Here is a 27,390-nt window from a genome sequence, read left to right as displayed (position 1 = left end):
TGATTAAGGTGTTTAATTGGATAGAAAGAATGTGAGTGTAAGTATTAAAGTAGAGAGATAAAGAAAGATGAATATTTTAATAGAAGTGAGAAAAAGTGGTTGAGTGTATTAATTGGAGAGAGAAAGTTAAAAAAAAAGGAAATGTGTCATCTTAGTTGGGACAAATTAAAAAGGAAAACGTGTCATCTTAAGCCAGGACGGAGGGGGTAGTATTTCTTCATCGAAATGGAATTCAATAAATCTATTTATACTTATTTACACCTATGCGGTTCGACTCTCTTTTGCGTTCCGGGAAAGAGCCGATAAAGAAAACCCAGAATGGAACATATAATTATGCTCGACTCATATACATGGAGATCAATTGGATACCAAAAATAAAGGATAAATCGAGGAAACAATCATAGACAAAATCTTCAAGACACTGTGGTTGATGAACTTTGCGGAGAGGTCTGTCTAGTTATGGCTCTCAGGAGCGACAACCGGTGAGTTCAGCCTCTATCTCTCTGCTCGTCGAGGTACACTTATCGGTCGACATTGCACCTTCTACAAAGACTGTAGAGCAAGTTATTTACAAATAAACAAAGGGAAGATGAAAGAAGAAAAATATACACTCAACTAAACTAACCAGATATATATCAACTTCAAACTATGGATAGATATCCTCCTCAATAATTTTGGAGGTCAAGCCTGAATTTCTGATCTTTGTTGCAATGTGTTTTGTCGTTACCATCTTAAACTTTTGCAGTTTAGACATCCTCCCAATTTGTTCGGGGAGTGTCTCCAGATGTGGACAGTTGTTGATTTCTAGTTCCTCGACACGCAACATTGCATAATCATCAACTTGCATCTTTCTAAGATTCCACAGTTCATTGATGCAAAGCACTTTGAGCCTGGGAAATCCGTGGCGCTGGATCACCATTTCTCGACCAGTGCATGCATTTCGCAGTTTGAGGTGGCTTAGGAAATAGAGCTTCTCTAATACCGGCATGGGGTCTTCATCAAGACAAGTATTTACCAATGCTATGTAAATTAGCAACTGAGGCAAACAATCTGCGCTTGGTAGCCTACCTATACGCCCATCTACTTTTAGTACCCTGAGTCCTTTTATAGCACCAATTTCGTCCAAACACGGCATGCTTCTAAAACAAAACCCTCTTAAGAGAAGTTTTTTAAACTTCGGAAACTTAGCTAGTGTTGCAAAGAGCATGCCTACATCCGAGTTTTCATCAACTTCTTCAATGCCCAACGTTTGGAAGTCATACATTACCGTGTAGCCTGGGTTCTCAAATTTCCAATCATAAATCTGTTAGAAATTATTAACTCAATTACTTCACAATTAAGCATTGGTGATGAAGCTGCTGCATCACCATCTTATCATAAGTGGTGTAATCCTTAGAATTCTTCATGGTAATGAGGATGACACGACCTATCTACCTCATCAACTTCTATCAGGCGGTGGAACTAGTGGATTATATGCAATATCTTCCTAATTAAGCTAATGAGCCACGTAATGGAGATGTGTATAGTAGCTAGCAATAGTTGACTATTTTATTATATTTGAATATGTATAAATAGGGGTGTAGTAGTTTATTGTAATATAAGTCAATCATAAGAAAAGAAATTGTGAGTGAGAATTAGAGAGAAAAGAGCCGTAGCTCAAGTGAGGAAGAGAGAAGAAAGCTTTGTAGTGCTGAAGCACTTTGTGTGTATTTTGTAATCCTTTTGTGAGAAATCTATAAATACTTATCCTCCATAAATCATCTTTGTTGAGTGTTCCTATATTTTGTGTGTCAAATATTCCAACAAAATCGAGATGTATGCTAGGGTCCCCAAAGTCTGCAGCGCATCTACTTTCAAACGCTTCCGGAAAATCACATTAGACATGTGGAGAACACGAAGGTTTCCCATTTCGAATATAATAATATCCGGGATCTCCACCATAAAGTTCAGAGATATATCAAGAACCTCAAGTTTTTCTAGATACGCCAACGAGTGTGGGATCTCTTGTATGTAATTGTTTCTCAATCCCAAGTATCTTAACTCAATCAATACTCCAATATTTTCAGATAAAGTCTTCACGCCAAAATCTTCCATGTCAAGTATTTTGAGTAGTTCAAAACTATCCCATTAAGACGAGCTAGTGTCGTCCAAGTAGCCACCACCTCCATGGAAGATGAGAGAAATAAGTTGTTTGCTATCTTCATTCGTTAAATGATTAAGCTTGTCTCTGCCACAATGGATAACACGATGACGAACATTCTGAGAGGGCCCATTGTTTCCATTGATCCTTAAGATCTCAAAGCCCATTTCCTCTTCAGCTTTCTTAATTGATATCATGAGTAATAGAGGATTGAGACGACACTTTCTTCTCTCAAAGTGCAGCTTCACGACTTCAAGAATCGATCTATTAGCAAAATCCTCTGTAACTTGTTCAAAATCTAATCCATTTGCAGCCCAAATCTGTTCCAACTTTTCTTCTCTGATTATTGCATTTTCCTTAAAAATGGACAAATACAAAAAATGTGGCTTGATACGTTCTTCCAATTGATGATACATCGGTTCCAATAACTTCAATGATTCACACAAATCAATTGAATCAAAAAGCTCTTCCCAATCAATCCCTGAAAGTCTTTGTTTTGCTTTCTGCCTTGCAACATCTATTATAGCCATCGGCAAACCTCCACATTTCTTAAGCATCTCTTTGCCCTTCTTCTCCAACTCCTTTGAGAATTTATTCTCATTACTCGTATATTTGTTAATTGTTTTCGAAAACAATTGCCAACTCTTATCAGAATTCAAAGCTTTCATCTCATGAGTATATTCAACCTTGGTTGTTGTAATATCATAGCGACTTGTTAACAGCAACCTGCTTCCAGTAAGGCCTTCATATATTTATAAGAACGATTATTACATAAAACAATAAAAGGAAATTGTTAAGAGATGATTTCTCTTAACAAGATTCCGGCGTCGCAGAGGCGATCATCGGAGGGATAAAAGGTAGACGAGGTAGTCGCGGGAGCTTTGTCCGTCGATCAAACCAAGATCAATACTGAATTGAAATAAGCGTAAAAATAAGATAAGATAAAGGTAATTGTATTTCTTGATTGCCTAATGATAATAACAATAGCCCTATTTATAATAGGATAATAACTTAATGAGCAAGACAAAATATCCTAAGAGATATATGGGAAAATATGGGAAAGATATGCTAAATCAATATAATAGGGTAGAGGGAATATTCATAGAGATATCACGTATTAGAAACCATTTGGATGGCTAATGAATTGCAAAATTTGGATTAATTATTTGATTGTTTGACATAGCCAATTAGGATCAAATATAATATTAGTATAAGATAAAACAAAGAGTAAATATCAAATCCTAAACAAATGACCAAAGTACGAATTTGGTACAAAACATTCAATTTTTGAAAAACAGGTCAACAACAAATGAAATCCTTGTCGGAGTGGTCCTTTTTTACGGTTCCGTAAAAAAACTAACGATCATGCCACCATGCAATTAGCATTGACCGTTAGTTTTTTGACGGAACCGTTAAAAAAAGGACTAATTCAGCGACATTTTCATTTGTTATGGACCTGTTTTTCAAAAATAAATGTTTTTGGCTAAATTCGTATTTTAGTCATATGTTTACCAAAATTGACCTTTACTCTAAAACAAAACATACGTACCTTGAGATGGAAAAACATTAAAGATGGACCTCACACACATTTCTTCCGGGATTTTGTCGAGAACTACGAAATATGACAATCCTTGCAAGTTTTGGCGAAGGATCCGTTGGAGACTCCGGTTGTCCATTTCTTCCAATGACGGATCTCCTTCATATCCCTCCACCATTTGTTGTATCAGTTTCATAAGTATCTCTTTGTTACTCGTGCCACTAGAAATGGATACCCAGGCACGACGCTGGAACTGGCCAGCCCCAGCCTTGTACAGTTGTCTGGCCAGAGTTGTCTTCCCGATACCAGTCATGCCTTTTATAGAATAAATCTCTAACTTATTAGATTTTTTAAAAATCGCTCTGTCAAGCAACTTCTTCACGTCTTTCTCCAACCCCACCACAACTTCCTCCTTTTCTTCTGCTTCTTCTTCGTCTCCAACATTTTTCTCATCCGCTCCAAAGTTTGTCATCCGCATCTTTGTCATCTCGATCTCGTCTTTGATGCTCTTAAACGGGGGACAATAACGGTAATCAAAAATTTCCACGCCCGTGGCATCTTTAGCCAAATCGACCAAGCCAGCAATGAAATATTTTAGCCTCTCTTCCCTTTTCAAGTCTCTTAAGAAATCCAATATCTCTTTCAGCAATTCAATGTTTCTCAATTTGATGACACTCGCGAACGTATCTGCACGCGTAACATCCATACTCTCGAGATCTCGAATCATCCCTAAGACCGCTGCCTCCGCCATGTTTATGCTTCTACAATCACAAAAGATAGGTCAAATTCCGAATATCCACCCTATTTCAAAAACTGGATTGGAAAAAAAAAGGAAAATGACTCAACTATGGTGAGACGACCAAAAAACGACTATGAATATGATCGATTCAGTTACGATGGGATGAATAGAGTATCAAATATTAATCCTAATTGAAAAAGATTTGAAATAAGTATACATAATCTAGTAACAACACTACAACAATTTCGAGAGAACAAAAATTTATAGAGCAATTTCAGTATTAAACATCTAAATTTAACAAGATCAAAATTATGCGGATTTTATTAAAAAAATTATGCAATTAAGATAATCATTTGAATCATTAAAAAATTACTGAACTAAATATTCTAACAACTCTCTATTTAACGAAATGATTCTACGTTTAATCAAATTCCTGAAGAGAATGATTTCAAATTCAGACATACATAATTATCTAAATAATTCTGAAACTATTGAAATGGAGAAAAGAAAATACCTTTTTTTGTGAATCTTTCTTCTTATCGGTGCTGGTTTGAATTGATTATCGGATTCAATAACTCTCTTTTCGATTTATTTCACAATTGGAAGGGATTTTGAACAACAAATTGACAAACTCAATCTGGTCAACTTTTAATATATAAATGGAGAATATAAATTTAATTTGATAAAAAATAATAGCTGGCTTAGACAATTAGTACTAATGTAAACAATGTGAAATGGTAACAATTGACGATAAAATAAGGAGAAAATAGCTGTAGTAAACGAGGCAGTCAGATAAATTAATTTTCTGCTGCTTAATTATCTCAATAAATTTCTTTTAAGAATCTCGAGATCATAACTTAGTCTCCTCTGATTATATAATTATTTCGCTGGGTGAAATCAATCATATTTATTTTAAGGTCACTTTAGAAGATGAAAACTAGAATTAGAAAATTACTTTTCACTTTAGAATTGATAGAAAATCAACTAAAGTTATGATTTAAATAATAAAAAAAAATCAATTTTCATTGAATGTTTGCGATTGTTAATTTATGCATTCCAATTCAATAGTCCATGGGAATATTGGTTCAATAAATTCTTGTAGTACCTTTTTTCTGAATTCTATTAAAGGATTTAATAAAAATGATTAACTCTTCCATTATATGGCTAACATTATCTCTCGTTATGAAATTGCACTTTCTTAATCGATGCTATTGTCGCAACAAATTAGTGAGTTAATTTTTCATTCTAATTAACTTAAATCTTTAACATTAGTAAGTTATAAAATATTTTAATTACAACAAAAATTTGATTAAATCAAAATGAATTTTACGTTGACTATTAGACAAAAAGTTTTCAAATTAGTTATGTACATTCGTCTCGATCGTTTATTAAATCTTAAATCCTAAACATTAACCTTGTCTTTTAAATTTACCTCAATGACCAATAAATATGGTTAAATCAGGTAAATGCATTGAAGAAGAGTAAGTTTGTTAGTCAATATTCCAACGTAGAAAAAGGTTTATACAAAATAAATGCATACAAAAACTAGACTTCACTGTTAAATAATACATTGAAAATTTGAAATAAAGTGCTCTAAAACACATGCGAACGAGAGAGAAGAGGGAAATAGAAATTGACAAATTATATTGTATTTCTTGATTGAGATGGAATACAATAAATCTATTTATACTTATGTACACCTATGCGGTTCGACTCTGTTGGGTCCCGGTGGCGCACACCCGAACTCCACATTAGAATGATATTGTCCGCTTTGGGCAAAGCCCTCACCCCAAAAAGGCCTCATACTAATGGAGTTGGGGTAGCCATTATATGTGCTTGCAACTTTTGTCCATTCTCCGATGTGGGATATGGTTTGCTCTACCACAATCCTCCCCTCAAACCAAGACCACCAGACCACAGACCACATGTGTGCCTCATGTTAAAGGTTTAGGGTCACCCACGGGTCTTGGTCGAGCTCACGCAGAGACATCGGAGAACTTGCAAGTGCAACCACCGAACCCCGAGCAGGCCCAACCCTGAACTGGCTCTGATACCACTGTTGGGTATCGGTGGTGCACACCCGAACTCCACATTAGTATGATATTGTCTGCTTTGGGCAAAGCCCTCACGTTTTACTCTTGGGGATCTCCCCAAAATGTCTCATACTAATATTGTTGGAGTAGCCATTATATATGCTTGCAACTCTTGTCCATTCTCCGATGTGGGATATGGTTTGCTCTACCACAATCCTCCCCTCAAACCAAGACCACATCCCTGCTAATAGTGACTCTAAACCCAGGCTCATCTCTCAGCCAGACTCTATATCCTTTAACACCCCCAGGATATCCCAGAAAAACACCCTTTCTAGATCTAGGTTCAAGCTTATCCGTTTTGGTATGCACAAAAGCAGAACAACCAAACACCCTAAGATGAGAAAGATTCACAGTTTTTCCAGTAAACACATGTTCAGGGCACTGCCCTTTCAAAGGAACAGAGGGAGACCTCAAGTAAGTAGCAGTCATCAAAGCTTCACCCCAAAATTTTTTAGATAAACCAGATTTTGCAAGCATGCATCTCACTTTATCAAGCAAAGTCCTATTCATCCTTTCAGCAATGCCATTTTGCTGAGGTGAATAGGGTACAGTTTTATGTCTATTAATACCAAAATCAGCACACAATTCATCCATCTGTTTATTATAGAACTCTAAACCATTGTCAGTTCTAATAGCCTTAACTTTCTCTCTAGTTTGATTTTCAACCAAATTCTTCCATACAACAAATTTATCAAAAACATCATTCTTGTGTTTTAGAAGAAAACGCCAAATCTTTCTGGAGAAATCATCAATGATTGAAAGAAAATAAACAGCATTAGGATGAGAAGACACAGAAGCAGGGCCCCACACATCCATATGCAAGTATTCAAGAACATTCTTACTTATATTTGCAGAACTGGAGTTTGAAAAGTACCCCTATGCTGTTTACTCAGCAACACAAGTGTCACAGAAAGGTAGGCTACCATGAACATCAGAATCAGATAAGATAGCGTGCTTTTTCAGGACATTTAAGCCTTTTTCACTCATGTGACCAAGCCTATTATGCCACATACTCTCTTTAACCAACAAAGAAAACCAGAATGAAGCATATAATTATGCTCGACTTGATACATGGAAATCAATTAGATACCAAAAATAAAGGATAAATTAAGGAAACAATCATAGACAAAATCTTCAAGAGGTCTGGTTAAGGCCCTCGGGAGCGACAGCGGTGGTGAAGAAGTGGCCGAAGCCTCTATCTCTCTATCGGTCGACATTGCACCATCTGCGAAGACTGTAGACCAAGTTATTTGCAAATAAACAAAATAAAATGAAAGAATAAAAATATACACTCAACTAACCAGATATATATATCAACTTCAAACTATGGATAGATATCCTCCTCAATAATTTCGGAGGTCAAACCAGAATTTCTGATCTTTGTTGCAATGTGTTTTGTTGTTACCATCTTAAACTTTTGCAGTTCAGAATTCGACCTAATCCATTCTGGGAGTGTCTCTAGATGTGGACAGTTGTTGATTTCAAGTTTCCTGAGATTCAACATTGCATCTTCATCAACTTGTATATTTCTAAGATTCCACAATTCATTGATGCAAAGCAATTCAAGCTCAGGAAATCCGTCTTCTTGGATCACCATTTCTCGTCCAGTGTATGCATTTCGCAGTTTGAGCTTGCTTAGGGAACTGAGCTTCTCTAATATCGGCATGGGGTCTTTATCAAGACAAGTATTTATCAATGCTATGTACTCAACCTGTTGAGGTAGATTATCTGCACTTGGTAACCTACCAATGCGCCCATCTAGTTTTAGTACCTTGAGTCTTTTTATAAAACAAATTTCATCCAAACATGGCATGCTTCTAAAACGAAACCCTCTTACAGAAAGTTCATAAAAGTTCGGAAGCTTAGCTAGTGATTTAAAGAGCTTGCCTACATCCGAGTTTCCATCAACATCTTCAAAGCCCAACATTAGAAGTTTATACTTTCTACTGGAGTTCGGGTCCTCACATGTCCAATCATAAATTGAGATGTATGCTAGGGACCGTATATTCTGCAGCGCATCTACTGTCAAAGGCTTCCGAAAAATCACATCAGACATGTTGAGATGACAAAGGTTGCCCATATGCCATATAATATTTGGCACCTCCATCATAAAGTTCAGAGCTATATCAAGAACCTCAAGGTTTTCCAGATCCGCCAACGAGCGTGGGATCTCTTGTATGTAATTGTTTCTCAATCCCAAATACCTTAACTCAATCAATGTGCCGATAGTTTCAGACAAACTCTTCAACCCAAAATCCTCTATGTCGAGTATCTTGAGGGCTTCAAAACTCTTCCAATATGATTGGCTAACATCGTCCAAGTAGCGACCACCTCCATGGAAGACGAGAGAAATAAGTTGTTTGCAATCTTCCTTCGTGAAATGATTAAACCTGTCTCTGCCACAATGGATAACACGATGACGGGCATTCTGAGAGGGCCTACTGTTTCCATTGCTCCTTAAGATCTCTAAGCCCATTTCCTCTTCAGCTTTTTTGATTGATATCATGTGTAATAGAGGATGGAGGTGACATTTTATTTGACAAAAGTGCTGCTTCGCGACTTTGAGAATCGAGCTATCAACAAATTCCCTTGTAACTGGTATATTATATAATCCATTTGCGTCCCAAATCTGTCTCAACTTTGTCTCTCTCATTAATGCATTTTCCTTAAAAAAGGAAAAATGCAAGAACTGTGGCTTGAAACGTTCTTTCAATTGATGATACATCGGTTCCAATAACTTCAGTGATTCAATCAAATCAATTGAATCAAAAAGTTGTTCCCAATCAATCCCCGAAAGTCTTTGTTTTGCTTTCTGCCTTGCAACATTTTTTATAGCCATCGGCAAACCCCCACATTTCTTCAACATCTCCCTTCCCTTCCTCTCCAACTCCTTACTGAATTTGTTCTCAACACATGTAATTTTATCAACTATTTTCAAAAACAATTGCCAGCTCTTATCAGAATCCAAAGCACTCATCTCATGAGTATAATTGATGTTGCCTGTTCTAAGCACATAGCGATTCGCAAACAGCAACCTGCTTCCAGTAAGGCCTGCATATATGCATGATAAGGAAACTTGGAATGCTAATGAACTGTTAAATATGCAACATTTGGGAATCGGCACGGGTTTTTATGTAGTGTTGTTTTGTGAGTTAATGAAACGAGAGTAAAGTAAGACAGATGAAAAAGTAGAGATATAGATGTTTTCGTTTTAGGAAACATTTTATTTTTAATGAGACAAACTAAAAAGGAAAACGTTTCATTTCTAATGGGACAGAGGGAGTAATTTATAGTCTAATTTTGAGAAAATCTCCAAATATATGTATATACCTTCAGATGGAAGACCTCTGAAGATGGAATCCAATCCCATTTCTTTCGGAATATTGTCGAGAACAATGAAATATGACATGTCCTGCAGGTGCTGGCATAGAATCCGTTGGAGGCTCCGGTTGTCCATTTCTTCCAATGACGGATCTCTTTCATATCCTTCCACCATTTGTTGTATCAGTTTCATAAGTATCTCTTTTTTACTCATGTCAGTAGAAGCGCATACCCAGGCATGACGCTGGAACTGGCCAGCCCCGGCCTTGTACACTTGTCTGGCGAGAGTTGTCTTCCCGACACCAATCATGCCCTTTATACACATTATCCGTAACTCCTTAACCTTTGTTAAAATCACTCTGTCAAGCAACTTCTGCATGTCTTTCTCCAACCCCACCACAACTTCCTCTTCTTCTGCTTCTTCGTCTCCAATATTGTTCTCATCAGCTCCAAAGTTTCTCATCCGCATCTTTGTCACTTGTATCTCATCTTTGATGCACTTTAATCTCAATTCAATCCATGAGATGTCCATGTCCAAGACATCTTGACCCAACTCAACCAGGTCAGCTATTAAATATTTTAGCCTGCTCCTCTCTTCCAATTTCAAGTTTCTCAACAAATCCAATATCTCTTTCAGCACTACAATTTTGTCCTCGAACATCTCAAGATCGTCCCTATCGGTACATGTAACGTGTAAACTCTCGAGATCTTGTATCATCCCTAAGACTGCAGCCTCCGCCATGTTTATGCTTCTACAATAACTGCACTAAATATGATAAAGGATTAGAAACTAGAATAGTACTACAATTTTACAATAATTCATTTTACCAGACAAATGATCAAAATTAAATTAGAAGACAAGTTTATACTACTTATCAATTACTACTTCATTCCAATTCCAATAAATTTTAATTTCAAGGTATCAAACGTACCCTTACAATTCCAATAAAATTTTATTTACATGGTATCAAACGTGCCCTTACAATTGCTCCGTTCAATTAAATATTCAACACTCTTTTTCTCTCCATTTAATACCTACATTCACTCTTTCTATATCCAAGTAATCACATCAACTAACAACTCCTAAAATCCTGTGGCGACTAAGAAATGTGTTATCTTAGGGGAACGGAGGGAGTACCTCATTCCAATTCCAATAAAATTTTAATTTCAATTTCATTGTATCGAACGTACCCTTAGAATTGCTCCCTTCAATCACCAGATCTGATATATACACTTTGATTTGATAATCGCAGCATTAATCTAAAAATATGGATTCAAACATGAAAAAATTCTAAATATATCCAAAATTATCACTAAATTGTTACAAACTATCGACATTGATCAATTAAATTAATATCTAAACATGCACATATACATAAATATGTCTGTCGTGAGACAAATATATATATTAAAAAAAAAAGTCATTGAATCGTTTATATACTGAACCAGATCTCAAACTTATGAAAAATAAAGATTTCAAATTCAAACTTTTGGATTAAAAAAGAATAAAAACATAATATATGATGAACTTTGAAATTATATATTCAAAGAAGAAAAGAAAATACCTTTTTGTAATCCTTCTTCTTATCTTTGCTGGTTTCGAATTGATTTTCCGATTTCAGAGCATGAAGTGATTTTGAACTACAAGTGCGCAAATTCAACTAGTGATTTAATTAGTACTAAGTGGAGAATATAAAAATAATTATTGTTGATAAAATTTAGGAAGACATCATTACCAGACAAAATACAATACACAATAATGGGGACAAAATTAGCTGGCTTCGACAATTGTGTTAATACTACTTAATACTATTAATTCTTGTTTCACATGCTACTTTTCTCAATTTGTTTTTTTAATTAGCTGACTTAATACTATTAGCTGGCTTCGAAAATTAGCTGGCTTCGACAATTTTTTTTTTCTCAATTGGACCCCCAGAGATCAGCGGGCCCAACCGTCGAGCTCGAACTTACCGCAGCAACAATCCCAGCAGACGACCAGACCGGTGTATGTCAGGGGTCCCGAGTATTCAAAGCTGCCGGTTATACGACTAACTGCGGAGCAACGGGCTGATCGTACACGGCGTGGTGTGTGTTGCTACTGTGAAGAGAAGTGGGTGCCGAATCATGCTTGCAAGCGACCTTTTCTTGCCTATATGGGTGGCGCCGAGGAGGACGAAGTGGAGGAGTCTGATACACTAGGGGATCAGCGGGAGTCGGAATTGATCACGGCCGATATTTCGCACATCTATGCGCCGGAGGGAAAACAGCGGCCGGAGGCGGTGGAGATAAGGGGAACAATCGGGGCGGACCCGGTGGTAATTCTGGTAGACACGGGCAGCTCCCATGATTTCTTGCATCCAAGGGTGGCGTAGAAACTTTCCTTACCATTAACGGCTATTAAACCGTTTCGGGTCTATGTGGGCAATGGCGCCTCATTGGTGTGCTCGCACGCTAGCCTACAGACACGGGTGGCGCAGAAACTTTCCTTAGTTGATTTACATATACCGCCGGTACATGGACCGGATGTGATTTTGGGGTTAACATGGCTGAAATCACTGCGGCGGCTCACGAGCGATTTTGTGGAAGGGACGTTGGAGTTCGTACGCAATGGTGTTCCGATTTGTCTAAAGGTGTCCCCTCTGATCGCCCGAGAGGTCTCCCAAAATACCGTTGTGAGTCTATTGTCACTAAGGGGAGAGGCAGAGTTGTTCGAGATAGTCGTAGTGCCCAAGGGTGAGGAGCAGGGGAGCAACTCCGAACAGCCGGTCTTCCCGGACGACCTGGACCCCATGGTATTGGCGGTGTTGGGTTCTCATGAGGCTGTATTTCGCACTCCGTCGGGCATGCCGCCGCCCCGACCTTTTGACCACCGCATCCATTTATCCGCACACAAAACCGGTCAATGTGCGGCCATACCGCTACCCATACTTCCAGAAGAATGAGATCAAGCGACAAGTAAAAGAGATGTTGTCTCGGGCGTGATTAGACCGAGCCAGACCCTCTTCTCGTCTCCGGTTTTGCTCATTAGGAAGAAGGATGGTACTTTTCGGTTTTGTATCGATTACAGAGCCCTAAATAAAGCCACGGTGCCCGATCATTTCCCTGTACCTATTTCGGAGGAGTTGTTTGACGAATTGGGATCGACACGCTTTTTCACTAAACTTGATTTGCGCTCGGGGTACCATCAGATTCGGATGCACGCGGATGACGTTTTGAATTCCTGGTTATGCCGTTTGGATTGACTAATGCTCCCTCGACATTTCAGTCAGCCATGAATGAGATTTTTAGGCCCCTGCTACGACACTTCGTCATCGTCTTTTTTGACGATATTTTAATATATAGCCCGACCCTGGAGTCTCATGTTCGTCACTTACACGAGGTACTCATGATCCTAAAGGCTAATCAGTTCTTTGTAAAGCTGTCGAAGTGTGTTTTCTGCAGTACCACAGTTGAATATTTGACCCAGAGAAAATTGCAGCCATGGTCGCGTGGCCGGTTCCGACCTCTGTCAAACAATTGCGCGGATTCTTGGGTCTCACTGGTTATTACCGTCGGTTTATTGCTAAATATGCTGCAATTGCGGGACCGTTAACTGCGTTTCTTAAGAAGGAGGCCTTTGCTTGGTCCCCCGCAGCGGAGTTGAGTTTTATGGCATTGAAGGCTGCTAAGACGTCAGCTCCAGTATTACGTCTGCCGGACTTCTCAAAGACATTTTCTATCGAGATGGATGCGTCGGATTTTGGTGTGGGCGTTGTACTTCTTCAGGATGGCCATCCCTTGGCCTATTTCTCCAAGAAATTGGGCCCTCGTCGAAGGGTGTCTTCGACATACCATAAGGAATTGTACACGATTGTGGAGGCAGTTCAGAAGTGGCGTCAGTACTTGTTGGGGCGCGAATTTGTGATTCGAAGCGATCAAAAGAGCTTGAAAGAATTATTACAACAAATTATCCAAACTCCTGACCAGCAATTTTATGCTTGAAAGTTAATGGGTTACAAGTTTCGCATTGAATACAAAACTAGGGCATCGAACAGAGTTGCAGACGCGTTGTCGCGTCGCGATATGGAGCCGGACGCGGGGCTGTGCCGGACATTCTGGAGATCCTACGAGCAGAGGTTGACTCGTTGGACGAGTTGGTCGATATTCGGGCGTTAATCGCAGAGGGCAAGGTAGATTCGAACTTGGCGTTTGAAGGGGGCCTGGTCTATCGTGGTAGACGGATTTATGTGGGCATGCTTTCAGCGGCCAAGCTGCCGTTGTTATACGAGCACCATTCGACCCCTCAAGCAGGCCATCCGGGTGTGGAAAGGACTTTTCGACGACTGGCAGCTCAATTTTATTGGAAGAACATGAGGCGTGATGTCCAAAGGTATGTTGAGCCTTGCTTGGAGTGTCAAACAAACAAATATTCAACACAGAAACCCGCAGGGTTGCTGCAGCCATTGCCTATCCCTTCACGGGTTTGGGAGGACGTGTCTATGGACTTTGTGACGAGTCTTCTCCAGTCCGGAGGCTTTGCGACAATTATGGTGGTGGTGGATAGGCTGACCAAGTACGCGCATTTCGCGCCTTTGCCGTCGCATTTCAATGCCTTGCGGGTGGCGAACCTTTTTATAGAGACAGTGGTGAAGCACCATGGCTTTCCGAAGACCTTGGTTTCAGATAGGGATTCGGTATTCCTAAACGATATATGGGAGGATATGCTGCGTTTGAGCGGTACTAAACTGCACTTCACAACCGCGTATCACCCGCAATCGGACGGCCAAACTGAGGTGCGAAATAGGGGGCTGGAGCAGTATTTGCGAGCGTTCGTGGCTGATAAGCCGAATAAGTGGGTGAACTTCTTGCCCTAGCCGAATTATCTCTAAACTGTTTCTATCACGAGGGTGTAGGGACCTCGCCGTTCAGGGCTTTGTATGGGCGTGACCCCCCTCCATTGGTGGCAGCAGAACCGTCAAACACTACCCCGGCGGATGAGGCATCCCTGATCAGACAGCGGGGGGGAGGGGAGCTGATCGTCGCCTTGAGGGCGAATTTGGAGAAGGCACAACAGCGTATGCGAGCCGCTGCAAATAAGCATCGCCGTCATGTGGAGTTTGAGGTGGGTAATTTGGTGTTGCTTAAATTGCAACAATATCGACAATATTCGGTGGCCAAACCGCTATCTTCGAAACTTGCGCGCAGGTTTTTTGGGCCATATGAGGTGTTAGAGCGTATTGGCCAGCTGTTTACCGGAAGGTAGTCGTGTGCATAACGTGTTTCATGTGAGTTTGCTCCGGCCATTTGTTGAAGGAGCGTTGCCCGAGGCCTCAGCGCTGTCGCCTCTGTTCGCGCGAGGCCGCCTGGTGTCGAGGCCACTAAAATGGGTTTACAGTCGCACGGTATGGCGAGAGGGAGCTGTGGTGGAGGAGGCGTTGCTTCAATGGGATGATGATGGTGGCGAAAATCCGACATGGGAGCCATTGACATTAGTTAGACACCGTTTTCCGACCCTCATCCTTGAGGACAAGGATGCTCTTATCCGGGGGGGAGTTGATACGGGCACACCTCCGAAGCAGGCAGAACAGCGCCGAGTCGTCATAGAGGAAGGAGAGTCAGAGGAGCCGCAGGTGCCGGAGCTGGATTGTGAAACGGTGGAGCGGGGAAGGCCTTCCCCGAGGGTGACGAGCAAGCAAGAGAAGCCAAGAAGAAGGACAAGACCACCTGTCAGATTTGGAGATTTCGTCTCCAAATAAGGCGTGGAGTAGAGTAGAATCTCTTATTGTTATTTTTGGATTTATTGTTTTTCTTTTATTATTATTTTTGAACAATTGAGTCGAGCCAATTATAAGCTCCGTTCCGGGTTTTCTTTGTTGGTTCTTTCCCAGGCCGTAAGTCGAACCAATCCTAGGGTCCTTAGATTATAAATAGGCGCTAAAATCAATAAAAGAGCATCTGATATTTCGCCTATTTTTTTCCTTGTCTTTTACGTTTCTTGCACAAACCCTAGTTGTCGACGGGATTCCGCCTCCTGGGACTTCTACATTCTACTTCTAGCATCACGTTGAGAGGAATACTCTTAACACTTAGTGACAGAAAATTTCAAATTATGAAAAATTCTTTCTTTAGTTGAGACATTTCTTTTGAATATGGAGTAAAAGGAATAAATTTTTATTAGTAAGTTGAGTTGAGAAAAAATTAAGTAGATATAAGTAAAGAGAAAAAAAATAAAGTAAAATAGATACTACCTGAAAAGAGAATAAATTAGGAAAATAATAATCTTGATTGGAATTAAAGGAAATGACTCGACTATAGTAAGACAAACAAAAAATGTATAAGAATCAACTATGATAAAACAATAGAATAAAAAATATTAATCCTAATTGAAAAATATTTGTAATATGTATGCTTAAGCTAGAAACAACATTACAATAATTTCAAGAAAACCAAAAAACTATAGATTGCCGAACAAGAAAAAGAAAACAACACTGCATAATGTTTCGTGTTGAGCAAGAAATGCATCTATTAGAGTAGGACAAAGAGAGTATATTTAACAAGATCTAAATAAGGCGGATTTAATTTACAAGATTATGCAATTAAGATGAAACTTGCTAAAGCTAACATGAATGAATCCTTTAGATTACTGAATTAAATATTCTAACAACTCTCTATTTAACGAAATGATTCTACGTTTAATCCTTCAAATTCAGACATATATAATTATCTAAATAATTCTTAAACTATTGAAATGGGGTAAACAAAATACCTTTTTTTCGTGAATCGTTCTTATCTGAGCTGGTTTCGAATTGATTTTCGGATTCAATCACACTCTCTTTTCGATTTATTTCAGAATTGGTAGGGATTTTGAACTATAAATTCATAAACTCAATCTGGTCAACTTTTATCAAGTTAAGTAAACGGAGTATAAAAAAATTTGGTAAATAGATTAGGTGGCCTAGACAATTAATAATGTAAACCATGTGAAAGGGAAATAATTGACAATAAAATAAGGGAAAAATAGGTGGAGTAAACGAGGCAGTCATAAGTCAGCCTCCTCTGATTACATAATTAAACCTTCGCTGGGAGTGGAAAACCAATCATATTTATTTTATGGTCACTATAGAAGATGAAAACTAGGATTAGAAAGCTACCCTTCACTTTCAAAAGTTATATTCCCTCCGTCCAATAAAATATATACTTTTTCTTTCTTAGTTTGTCTCATAAATATATGCATTTTTCAATTTTAGAAACAATTTCCTTCGTAATATGGTGGGATTCATTCTTCACTAACACTACTTTAATTATTTTTTCTCTATATTTCTCTTTTAATTTATCAATTTTGGGAAAGGGGGAGTAGAATTGGAAAGAAAATAATTAAAATTAAAATTTAAATAATAATTTTTTTTTTAGTTAATTTATTATACAGCTTTCAATGCGACTTTCATCATAAATCTAATATGAGTATATTAGCACTGGGCCGTAATCGGCCCAATACTATTGGGCTTAAATTTTAGACTACGCTAAGAGAAATTTTTGCTTGGTCAAATTCACTTGCCATACAAATCTGTTTAAAGACCACATATACTGAAACAAAGACCACTATAAAACACACACTAGAGAGAGATAGAGAGAAGAGGGCATAAGAAATTGACAAATTATATTGTACTGGTATTTCTTAATTGAGATGGAATACAATAAATCTATTTATACTTATTTACAACTATGCGATTCGACTCTCTTTTGCATTCCGAGAAAGAACTGACAAAGAAAACCCAGAATGGAGCTTACAACTGTGCTCGACTCGATACATGGAAATCAATAAGATACCAAAAATAAAAGATAAAGAGTATAGTACCATTTTGGTCCTTTACATATGGCTGATTTATGATTTTGGTCCAGAACATTCACTTTTCAAAAAGTAAGTCCGAAACAAATGAAAAATGATGTCGTTTGCATCCTTTTTTGACGGCACCGTCAATTCTCGACGGACAACCGTTAGTTAGTGAAATTTGACCCGATTAGACTTATTCTGAGATTATTAGTTGGTTAATATTATGTTAATTATTTTTCTAATAATTCAAATTTTTAATATTTTTGAATATGAATAATCAAACAACATTTTTCACTAAGTATGGAGTTGGAAAATCAAACGACACTCTCTCTCTTTTCTTGCATCTCTCTCGTCACTCTCTTAGAAGAACCCTAGTTCTGAATTCCGGTCAAGAAGCCCGATTCAAACCAAAGCCACCCGATTCCGACCGATTCCAACCGATTATTGTTGGTTGCCATGAGTTGGAAGTCGCCGTACCCAAACCACCATTACACCAAAGGTCTCGCCGGCGTGAAAAAAATCATATGCGAGGAAGAGGAAGAAGACTGAAATGAGCAATTCACGCCCGCTTGACACCGAACAAGGACCGTCGGCTGCATCAGGATTTGTTGGTTCTAACCCTAGCTCCGACACGGATGTCCATTCTTCTCTGAAATTGAACCCTACTTGTTCAGTCAGTGATCGTCGAGCTTCTCAAGAAAGCGACTCCGATTTTGAGAGGACGAAGAAGGCCCGATATCCCCGTCATTTTTACCGGAAGCCTTCGCTGCATCTACTTCGTCGTTCTGAATGGAGAAGACCTTCGCCTCAAATTCCAGTTCCTCCTCCTCCGCCTGAAAATCTAGTTCCTGAATTTCATTCAGAAGGTAATGTTGTTTGAAATTTGTTTGAAATTTGATTGAAAATCGTTTGATTGAATGTTTGCTTACTAGGGTTTGCATATATTGGTTGTGGTGTATTTAATATGGTGTTGTCTTTATTAAGTGGTCCCATTGAGTATGATTTGAGTATATGCCAATGATTTTGAGAATTTTTAGGGTTTAGTGTTATGTGGAAAAGGGTTTATTTGTCTGCATACAATTTTGACTTGTAAAAGGGTGTTATGTGGACTGGGTGTGGGGGAATCAGACAACAGGGGACCATTTTTCTTGTCTGTAAATGTGTAGGACTAAGCTGTTATGTAGAGCATAAATATTGGACCAATCTGTTATCTTATATTGTTTAGCTACGACGACTAATATCATTTTACATGTACTCATGCAGATGGAACCTTCGTTACAAGATTGTACTACAATGGTGTCCTTGAGGAAGGGTTTGGGAAGAACTATGTCAATGCTGAACTTCAATATGTTCACAACTGTGATCTAGACAAATGGTCGAAGCTCGAGGTTGATGATGTGTTGGAGAAGCTGGGGATGGATGTGACTGGGTTAGAGTACTTCTATCGGATTCTTGGGATGAACTTTGAGGATGGAATGGCGCAGCTTTTTGACAACAAGTCTGCAATAGACATGGCAGAGTTAGGGATCAGGGCTGGGGTGATTGATGTATGTCATTCACCCCGGGGGTTTTGGTGAGGTGTTAACGGGCTCACAGCCCGCTAGTCAATTAACAGAGGAGAAAATTAAAAGTCCAGTGAAGACGATCAGAGCAAGAGGAATGTAATTCTAAGGGGTATGGTAATGGTGCTGATGGGGGGTTTGGTGATGGTGATAATTGGGGGTTTGGTGATGGTGATGATGAGGGAACTGATGATGGTGAGGATGAGGGAGCTGGTGAGGGTGAGGGAACTGGAGTAGGTGAGGGTGAGGGAATTGGTGGAGATGATTGGTTAGTACAGAGTTCAGCTAGTGAGTATGAGGTGGAGAGTGAGGAAGAATCTGAGGAAGAGGGTCTTGTGGCTGTGAAAGGCAATGGGAATGGATATGGAAAGGGGAAAGAAAAGGCTGGAAAGGGGAAGGGAAAGGCTAAGGCTGTGGGAAAAGGGAAGGGAAAGGCTGAGGCTGTGAGAAAGGGAAAAGGGAAAGTTAATGATGTTGTGAAGGGAAAAAGAAAGGGAAAGGGGACCTGCAATGAGAAAGGAAAGGAAAAAGAGAAGGCTGATTCTGATGACGATAACGCTGGGCAGCTACATTTGTGGACAGCGACTATGATCTAAGTGATAAGGAAGAGGAAAACATAATGACTTCTCAAGTTGAGGGATGGAAGAATGTTGTTAATTACATGAGAGTCCTTGGTGATTTAGATGATGGTGGAGAAAGTGACATTCTTTAGAGTAATTCACCTAGCTCGGACATAGATGAGGCTGGTTTGACAGGCGACGGTGCCTGTGATGTCGTGCAAAATCTGAGCCGAAGATATAAGCCTACCAGGGAAAGAAATGATCCAAGGTTGGAAGTGGGGTTGCGGTTCAATACCAATGCCGATTTTACAGACCTTATACGTCATCAATGTGTCCAATTGGGTAAGAAGTTGAGACTCAAGAAGAATGACAACGTTCATTGTATTGCCTACTGCAAGGGGTTGCTACGAAGTAAGAAGGTTAAAGTTGGTTGTCCTTGGACGGTTTCATTGTATTATAAGAGTGAACTTGGATGTTGGCAGATTGGAGCTCTGCGTGATATACACAAGTGTGGGGTTGCTTCTTACAACCACGGTTGTGCTAATGCCAAGTATTTGGCACGACTATTCAAGGAAGATATGAGGTTATTTCCTGGAATGACAGTTGCGCAATTTGTGGAGAAAGTGCATATGGAGTTGAAGATAACAATTTCGGTGGGAAAGGTGAAGCGTGCAATGGCACGTGCGAGGAAACTGATCGAGGGCGATACAATCAAGCAGTACAAGAGGCTGCATGATTATAGGGCAGTGATCTTGAGGACAAATCCAGGGAGTACCGTTGTCCTAGCAACTAGGTGCCTATTGGATGGAACTGACAAGTTCAATGGAATCTACATAGCCTATGAAGCTTGTCAGACTTCCTTCAAGCAGCATTGCAGGCGTATTATATGATTGGATGGTTGCATCTAAAAGGACAAGGGAAGGGCATACTCCTCACTGCCATTGGATTAGATCCGAATGATCAGATCTTTCCCGTCGCCTATGGTGTTGTTGCCATTGAGAATACGGATACTTGGAGCTGGTTTTTAAGTTTGTTGGTTAAGGATCTGGACATCAAGGATTCGAGCAAGTGGACATTCATCTCCGATTGACAGAAGGTACACAATTACATTGTAAATTAGTCAGTTAACTATTACCTAATCTTTTTTCTTCGTCATGGGCAGGGCCTTATCAATGCTGTCCGAAGCTGCTGCCATAAAGCCGAACACCACTTCTGTGTGTGGCATATGCACAACAACTTCAAGAAGGTGTTCACATCTCCAACGCTAAAAGACAAGATTTGGGAAGTAACCCGTTCAACAAATGAATACTCCTTCGGGAGGGTGATGGAGGAGGTGAAACAGCTGAACACCGCTGCACACACGTGGCTTACCGTGCACACTGCCAAAGAGAGCTGGAGTCGAGCTTTCTTTCGTTTTGAGGCCCAGTGTGACATTCTAGTTAACAATATTTCAGAATGTTACAACAAAGTCCTATTGTTTGCGCGTGAGAAGCCTTTGTATGGCATGCTAGAATGCATCCGAATGTATTTGATGGACAGGTTCACCACCCGACGGAAGATGGCTGCAAAGTTGGAGGATTGTGTCGGGCCCAAGATAAGGAAAAAAATTGAGAAGATAAAGGAAGATTGGCGATTGTATGGTGAGAGAGGCTGGTGAATGGGTGTATCATGTGAACACTAAATTCAATGAGCAGTTCATGGTCGATATACGGGATTGTACTTGCAGCTGTAGGCGTTGGATGTTGACCGGGTTACCGTGCCAACACGCGATTGCTGCTATTCAGATGACTGGGGAGGATGTGGACTCCTTTGTAGCTAAATGCTGCTCAATGGAGACATTGCAATTGGTGTATGCGCCCATCATCTACTCGGTACATGGACCACATATGTGGCCAAGGACTCCTCATCCCGATATCGTTCCACCAGACCTTACTCGATTGCCCGGACGTGCGAAAGGAGCAAGCAAAAAGACCGCTGAAGAGCTAGCTGCAAGAAGCAAGATCAAAGCAAAGGCAGCAAGGATAGCCCATCAAGTTGTCACAGTCTGAGATGGAGAGGATGGACGCCAGAAAATGTCGAGGAAGGGGCTGATGCCAGAGTACAAGTGTCGGCTTTGTGGTGAAAAGGGACACAACAAAAGGAGATGTCCCCAAGGCATTCAATTGGGCAAATCGAAAGGTAAAACTTTTTTTTTAACTATTTTCATTCAAATGTAAACCCTAATCAATGACACTTCTTTTCTAAACTATTTGTAGGGTCGACAGTTAGGAGGGAGCGTACTCGTGATCAAGAACATCAGACTTGTACATTGTGCCACCAACCCAGCCACAATATGGCAAGTTGTTCAAGTGCGGTTGCGGATATGTTTGCAGAATCCGGCTTCTCAAATGTTGCTGCCTCTGCTGCCTCTGTTCCCGCGAAGAAGAAACCACCCAGCAAGGAGAAGGGTGTTTGATATTGTGTAACAAATACAATGAATATTTGGTGTTGATGGTTTTGTGGATTTTGATGTTTTTTGGGTGTTGATGGTGTTTAGGTTGATACATTGCCTTATGACAATATTTTTTTTTGGATGTAACAAGTAACTTTCGTTGTTTTTGAGCATGCATCAAGGTGTAAATGGCTTATGACATTACCTTATGATATTATCAGGTGTAAACGGCTTATTTTGTATCTATTGTATGCAGTACCTTATGCCTATGTCTTTTTGATCGGTTAAATGTTCAGGACCAATACGAAGTTAAAAAAGAATATGAAGGACCACTTTGTATTGTATTTTGTTATCCATTTATTTGTTCAATTTGATGTCAATTTATTGACATAGTCGACGAAAAAACAGTCACAATCACATAGAGGAAGCAATCCCATAAGGTATGAACCCAACATCACTTACAAAATTTTGTACATGTGTGCTTAAATGTTAAGGACCAAATGGAAGTAAAAAATTTATAGGAAGGACTACTTTGACTTATACTTTACGATTCTCCAATTAGGGCTTTCTGACGATTTAGAACATCACTGCAGAATTCAAATACGAGCAACACAACAACAAATTCAAATCTACTTCAACATTCAAAAAGGATTCACAAATACTACATCAAATTACTTGAATATACAAATAAGTGTTGCAACAACAACAAAACAAAGAACAACAAAACTCAAAACATTGATTAATTTCTGGATTTTTTTGGTAATTTCGGTCAAATTCAAAGCCAGCTCCTCAAAATCGGCACCACCGACCGAGGATGACAAAAAAGAGGCCCGGTTTGGCTCGTAATTTCGACATCACGATTCGGCTCGCACCACTTGAAGAAACCGCATTCCTTCGTCTCTCACGTGAAGTAAAGCTTCCCCCTCGACGGTTTACCTTGTCCGATGACAATACGGAGCGCCGCCATCTTCTTACAATAGCATAAAGCGTAGCTAAATCGGAAGTCTCCGAAGTCACGGACGCGGTCGACGGAGACGGAGTTCCGGCTACACTTTAAAAATATAAAAGCCGAAAATTTTTTAAAAAAATATTAAATTAGCTACAGTAATTAAAATAAGCTAATCGGGTCAAATTTTTGCTAATTGACGGTTGACCGTCGAGAATTGACAGTGCCGTCAAAAAAGGATGCAAAAGATATCATTTTTCATTTGTTTCGGACTTACTTTTTGAAAAGTGAGTGTTCTGGACCAAAATCATAAATCGGCCATATTTAAAGAATCAAAAGGGGATTATACTCAAAGATAAATAAAGGAAACAATCATGGACAAAATCTTCAAGACACCGTGGTTGATGAACTTTGCGGAGACATCTCGGGAGCGACAGCTGAGCCAGCGAATTCAACCTCTATCTCTATGCTCATCGAGGTACATGCATCGGTCAACATTGCACTTTCCACAACTTGTATCTTTCTAATGTATTTTGTTCACAAAAACAGTAAATCAAGTTATTTGCAAATACACAAAAGGAAAATAAAATAAGAAAAAAAAGTACAGTCAAACTAACCAGATATATAACAACTTCAAACTATGGATGGATATCCACCTCAATAATTTCGGACGTCAAACCTGAATTTCTGATCTTTGTTGCAATGTGTTTTGTCGTTACCATCTTAAACTTTTGCAGTTTAGACATCCTCCGAATTTGTTCCGGAAGTGTCTCCAGATGTGGACAGTTATTGATTTCTAGTTCCTTGACACTCGACATTGCATCATCATCAACTTGTATCTTTCTAAGATTCCACAGTTCATTGATGCAAAGCACTTCGAGCCTGGGAAATCCACCTTTCTGGATCACCATTTCTCGACCAGTGTATGCATTTCGCAGTTTGAGGTGTCTTAGGAAACAGAGCTTCTCTAATATTGGCATGGGGTCTTCATCCAGACAAGTATTTACCAATGCTATGTGCATAGGAAACTGATGCATACAATCTGCACTTGGTAGCCTACCTATGCGCCCATCTAGTTTTAGTACCTTGAGGTATGGTATAACACCCATTCCGTCCATACATGGCATGCTTCTATAACGAAACCCTCTTATGAAAAGATTTTTAAACTTCGGAAACTTAGCTAGTGTTTCAAAGAGCTTGCTTACATTTGAGTTTTCATCAAATTCTTCAATGCCCAACGTTTGAAGTTTATACTTTCTACTGGAGTTCGGGTCCTCACATGTCCAATCATAAATTGAGATGTATGCTAGGGACCGTAGATTCTGCAGCGCATCTTCTTTCAAAGGCTTCTGAAAAATCACATCAGACATGTGGAGTTCACGAAGGTTGCCCATTTGCCCTACAGTATTCGGCACCACCACCATAAAGTTGAGAGCTATATCAAGAACCTCAAGGTTTTTTAGCTCTGCCAACGAGTGTGGGATCTCTTGCATGTAATTGTTTCTCAATCCCAAATACCTTAACTCAATCAATGTGCCGATAGTTTCATACAAACTCTTCACCCCAAAATCTTCTATGTCGAGTATCTTGAGGGCTTCAAAACTCTTCCAATATGATTGGCCAGCATCGTCCAAGTAGCGACCACCTCCATGGAAGACGAGAGAAATAAGTTGTTTGCTATTTTCATTCGTGAAATGATTAAACCTGTCTCTGCTGCAATGGATAACACGATGACGGGCATTCTGAGAGGGCCTACTGTTTCCATTGCTCCTTAAGATCTCTAAGCCCATTTCCTCTTCTGCTTTTTTGATTGATATCTTGTGTAATAGAGGATTGAGGTGACACGATATTTGACTAAAGTGCTGCTTCACGATTGTAAGAATCGAGCTACGAATAAATTCCCATGTAACGGTATTATCTAATCCATTTGCATCCCAAATCTGTTCCAACTTTTCTCCTCTCATTATTACATTCTCCTTAAAAAGGGAAAGAAGCAAGAAATGTGGCTTGAATTCTTCCCCCAATTCGAAATACATCGGTTCCAATGCTTTCAATGATTCACTCAAATCAATTGAATCAAAAAGTTGTTCCCATTCAATCCCGGAAAGTCTTTGTTCTGCTTTCTGCCTTGCAACATCTCTTATAGCTAACGGCAAACCCCCACATTTCTTCAACATCTCTTTGCCCTTCCTCTCCAACTCCTTTGTGAATGTGTTCTCATCACTTGTAATCTTATTAACTATTTTCAAAAACAATTGCCAGCTCTTATCAGAATCCAAAGCACTCATCTCATGAGTATAATCGATGTTGGCTATTCTAAGCACATAGCGATTTGTAAACAGCAACCTGCTTCCAGTAAGGCCTGCATCTATGCATGATAAGAACAATTATTACATAAAGGAAACTTGGAAGGTTAATGACCTGTGAAATTTGGATTAATCAATAATTATGGCCTGAATTTTGAGAAGGAGATATATACCTCGAGATGGAAGAGCTTTGAAGATGTAATCCAATCCCATTTCGTTTGGAATATTGTCGAGAACAATGAAATATGACATGTCTTGAAGGTGCTGGCGCAGCATCTGTTGGAGGCTCCGGTTGTCCATTTCTTCCAATGACGGATCTCTTTCATATCCTTCCACCATTTGTTGTATCAGTTTCATAAGTATCTCTTTTTTACTCATGTCAGTAGAAGCGCATACCCAGGCATGACGCTGGAACTTGCCAGCCCCGGCCTTGTACAGTTGTCTGGCGAGAGTAGTCTTCCCGATACCAATCATGCCCTTTATACACATTACGTGTAACTCCTTAACCTCGGTTAAAATCACTCTGTCGAGCAATGTCTTCACGTTTTCCTCCAACCCCACCACAACTTCCTCCGCTTCTTCTTCGTCTCCAATATTGTTCTCATCAGCTCCAAAGTTTCTCATCCGCATCTCTGTCATTTGTATCTCATCTTTGAGGCACTTTAATCTGAAACCAATCCATGAGGCATTGGCCAAGTCCATGACATCTTGACCCAACTCAACCAAGTCAGCCATTAAAAATTTGAGCCTGCTCCTCTCTTCCAATTTCAAGTCTCTCAAGAAATCCAACATCTCTTTCAGTACTTCAATTTTGAACTTGAAAATCGAACGCGCGCGGGTATCTGTAGATGTAATATGGAAACTCTCAAGATCTTGTATCATCCCTTTGATCTCGGCCTCCGCCATGTTTATGCTTCTACAATAACTGCACTTAATAAGATCTTGCATCTATACAAAATAATTACTCCCTCCATTTTTACATAAACGTTCTATTTACCCTTTTTTTTCTTTTCCCCTAGAGAGAATTATTACGATACAGGATCTCCCATTCAAAGTGACACATTTCTTAACGAGAAAATTATCAAATAAATCACGAAAGTTAGTCAACTTCTGATCCATCCCACATGCACTTTTAAAAAACTGAATTATAAAAAATACCAAAGTTCACAACTTTTGGATTATCCCATCCGCCTTTTTTCCATCGAAATATGTGATGATGTGGTAGCCTATTTTGAATACGTTACTCACCACATAAACATGTGTCAACTTAATTTACCCTTTTTGAAAATACAAACACACTCTCTCTAATTTCTCTCTCTCCACTTTACAAATTACATATAAACAACATTGCATAAAATCACGTGGCAAAAAAAATATTTCTGAATGAATCATGCATGTTTTACCGAACAAGATCTTCTGAAAATATTCATGGAAGATTTAGAAACGTTGGAGAATTTTACAATTATGTAAGGAATTTTTAAACAATAAAAAAAGAAAGAAGAGAAAATACCTTTATGTGAAATAAGAAAACAAACCTACAAAATATTTGTAACCCAACAAGAAATGCATCTAAATTAGGCGGATTTAATTAACAATTTTCTGCAATTAAGATGATCAAGTTTGCTAAAGTAAACATGATTGAATCGTTCAAAAATTACGGAACTAAATCTTCTAACAACTCTCTATTTAACTAAATGATTCTCCGTTGAATCAAATTTCTGAAGTGAAAGATTTCAAATTCAAACTTGTCGATTAAATAAGAAAAACAACTTATGTAATTATCAAAATAATTCTGAAACTATTGAAATGGAGTAAAGAAAATACCTTTTTTGTGAATCTTTCTTATCTGTGCTGGATTTCGAATTGATTTTCGAATTCAACCACACTCTCTTTTCGATTTAATTTCAGATTTGGAGGATTTTGAAATACCAATTCAGAAACCAAA

The 27,390-nt window shown here is 39.1% G+C and overlaps 5 protein-coding genes across 11 annotated transcripts; 2 read left to right on the top strand and 3 right to left on the bottom strand.

Moving 5' to 3' along the window:
- Window positions 1-2,127: 2,127 nt before the first annotated feature.
- LOC125195568 (putative disease resistance RPP13-like protein 3) lies at window positions 2,128-4,428 on the bottom strand. The gene is made up of 2 exons (XM_048093706.1): window positions 3,690-4,428; window positions 2,128-2,882 (listed from the first exon to the last, which is right to left on the bottom strand). Exons 1-2 carry the CDS (start codon window positions 4,426-4,428, stop codon window positions 2,128-2,130), a joined length of 1,494 nt encoding a protein of 497 aa, XP_047949663.1.
- Window positions 4,429-7,278: 2,850 nt separating this feature from the next.
- On the bottom strand, window positions 7,279-16,690 carry LOC125193092 (probable disease resistance protein RF9). 6 transcript variants are annotated; one of them, XM_048090827.1, is made up of 5 exons: window positions 16,576-16,690; window positions 11,396-11,471; window positions 9,840-10,591; window positions 7,811-9,560; window positions 7,279-7,734 (listed from the first exon to the last, which is right to left on the bottom strand). In XM_048090827.1, exons 3-4 carry the CDS (start codon window positions 10,570-10,572, stop codon window positions 7,834-7,836), a joined length of 2,460 nt encoding a protein of 819 aa, XP_047946784.1. In that variant the 5' UTR covers window positions 10,573-10,591; window positions 11,396-11,471; window positions 16,576-16,690; the 3' UTR covers window positions 7,279-7,734; window positions 7,811-7,833. The 6 variants fall into 6 exon arrangements, with proteins under 6 accessions (XP_047946784.1, XP_047946781.1, XP_047946779.1 ...); XM_048090824.1 differs by having other exon boundaries at window positions 7,280-7,743; window positions 9,840-10,596; XM_048090822.1 differs by having other exon boundaries at window positions 7,280-7,743.
- A 1,500-nt stretch (window positions 16,691-18,190) lies between these two features.
- On the top strand, window positions 18,191-19,798 carry LOC125195567. The gene is made up of 3 exons (XM_048093705.1): window positions 18,191-18,506; window positions 18,904-19,187; window positions 19,313-19,798. Exons 1-3 carry the CDS (start codon window positions 18,191-18,193, stop codon window positions 19,796-19,798), a joined length of 1,086 nt encoding a protein of 361 aa, XP_047949662.1.
- An 850-nt stretch (window positions 19,799-20,648) lies between these two features.
- LOC125195566 lies at window positions 20,649-21,810 on the top strand. Its single transcript, XM_048093704.1, has 3 exons — window positions 20,649-20,798; window positions 20,925-21,415; window positions 21,489-21,810. The coding sequence occupies exons 1-3, from the start codon at window positions 20,649-20,651 to the stop codon at window positions 21,808-21,810; spliced, it is 963 nt and encodes a 320-aa protein (XP_047949661.1).
- Window positions 21,811-22,829: 1,019 nt separating this feature from the next.
- On the bottom strand, window positions 22,830-27,387 carry LOC125193382 (disease resistance RPP8-like protein 3). Of its 2 annotated transcripts, none has more exons than XM_048091157.1 (4): window positions 27,270-27,387; window positions 25,619-26,361; window positions 23,757-25,507; window positions 22,830-23,662 (listed from the first exon to the last, which is right to left on the bottom strand). In XM_048091157.1, the coding sequence occupies exons 2-3, from the start codon at window positions 26,349-26,351 to the stop codon at window positions 23,778-23,780; spliced, it is 2,463 nt and encodes an 820-aa protein (XP_047947114.1). In that variant the 5' UTR covers window positions 26,352-26,361; window positions 27,270-27,387; the 3' UTR covers window positions 22,830-23,662; window positions 23,757-23,777. The 2 variants fall into 2 exon arrangements, with proteins under 2 accessions (XP_047947114.1, XP_047947115.1); XM_048091158.1 differs by having other exon boundaries at window positions 25,619-26,370; window positions 27,270-27,371.
- Between the last annotated feature and the right edge of the window lie 3 nt (window positions 27,388-27,390).

Source organism: Salvia hispanica, chromosome 6 (assembly GCF_023119035.1).
Source record: "Salvia hispanica cultivar TCC Black 2014 chromosome 6, UniMelb_Shisp_WGS_1.0, whole genome shotgun sequence".
Classification (NCBI taxonomy): domain Eukaryota; kingdom Viridiplantae; phylum Streptophyta; class Magnoliopsida; order Lamiales; family Lamiaceae; genus Salvia; species Salvia hispanica.
This window is presented reverse-complemented; position numbering and strand designations above follow the sequence as displayed.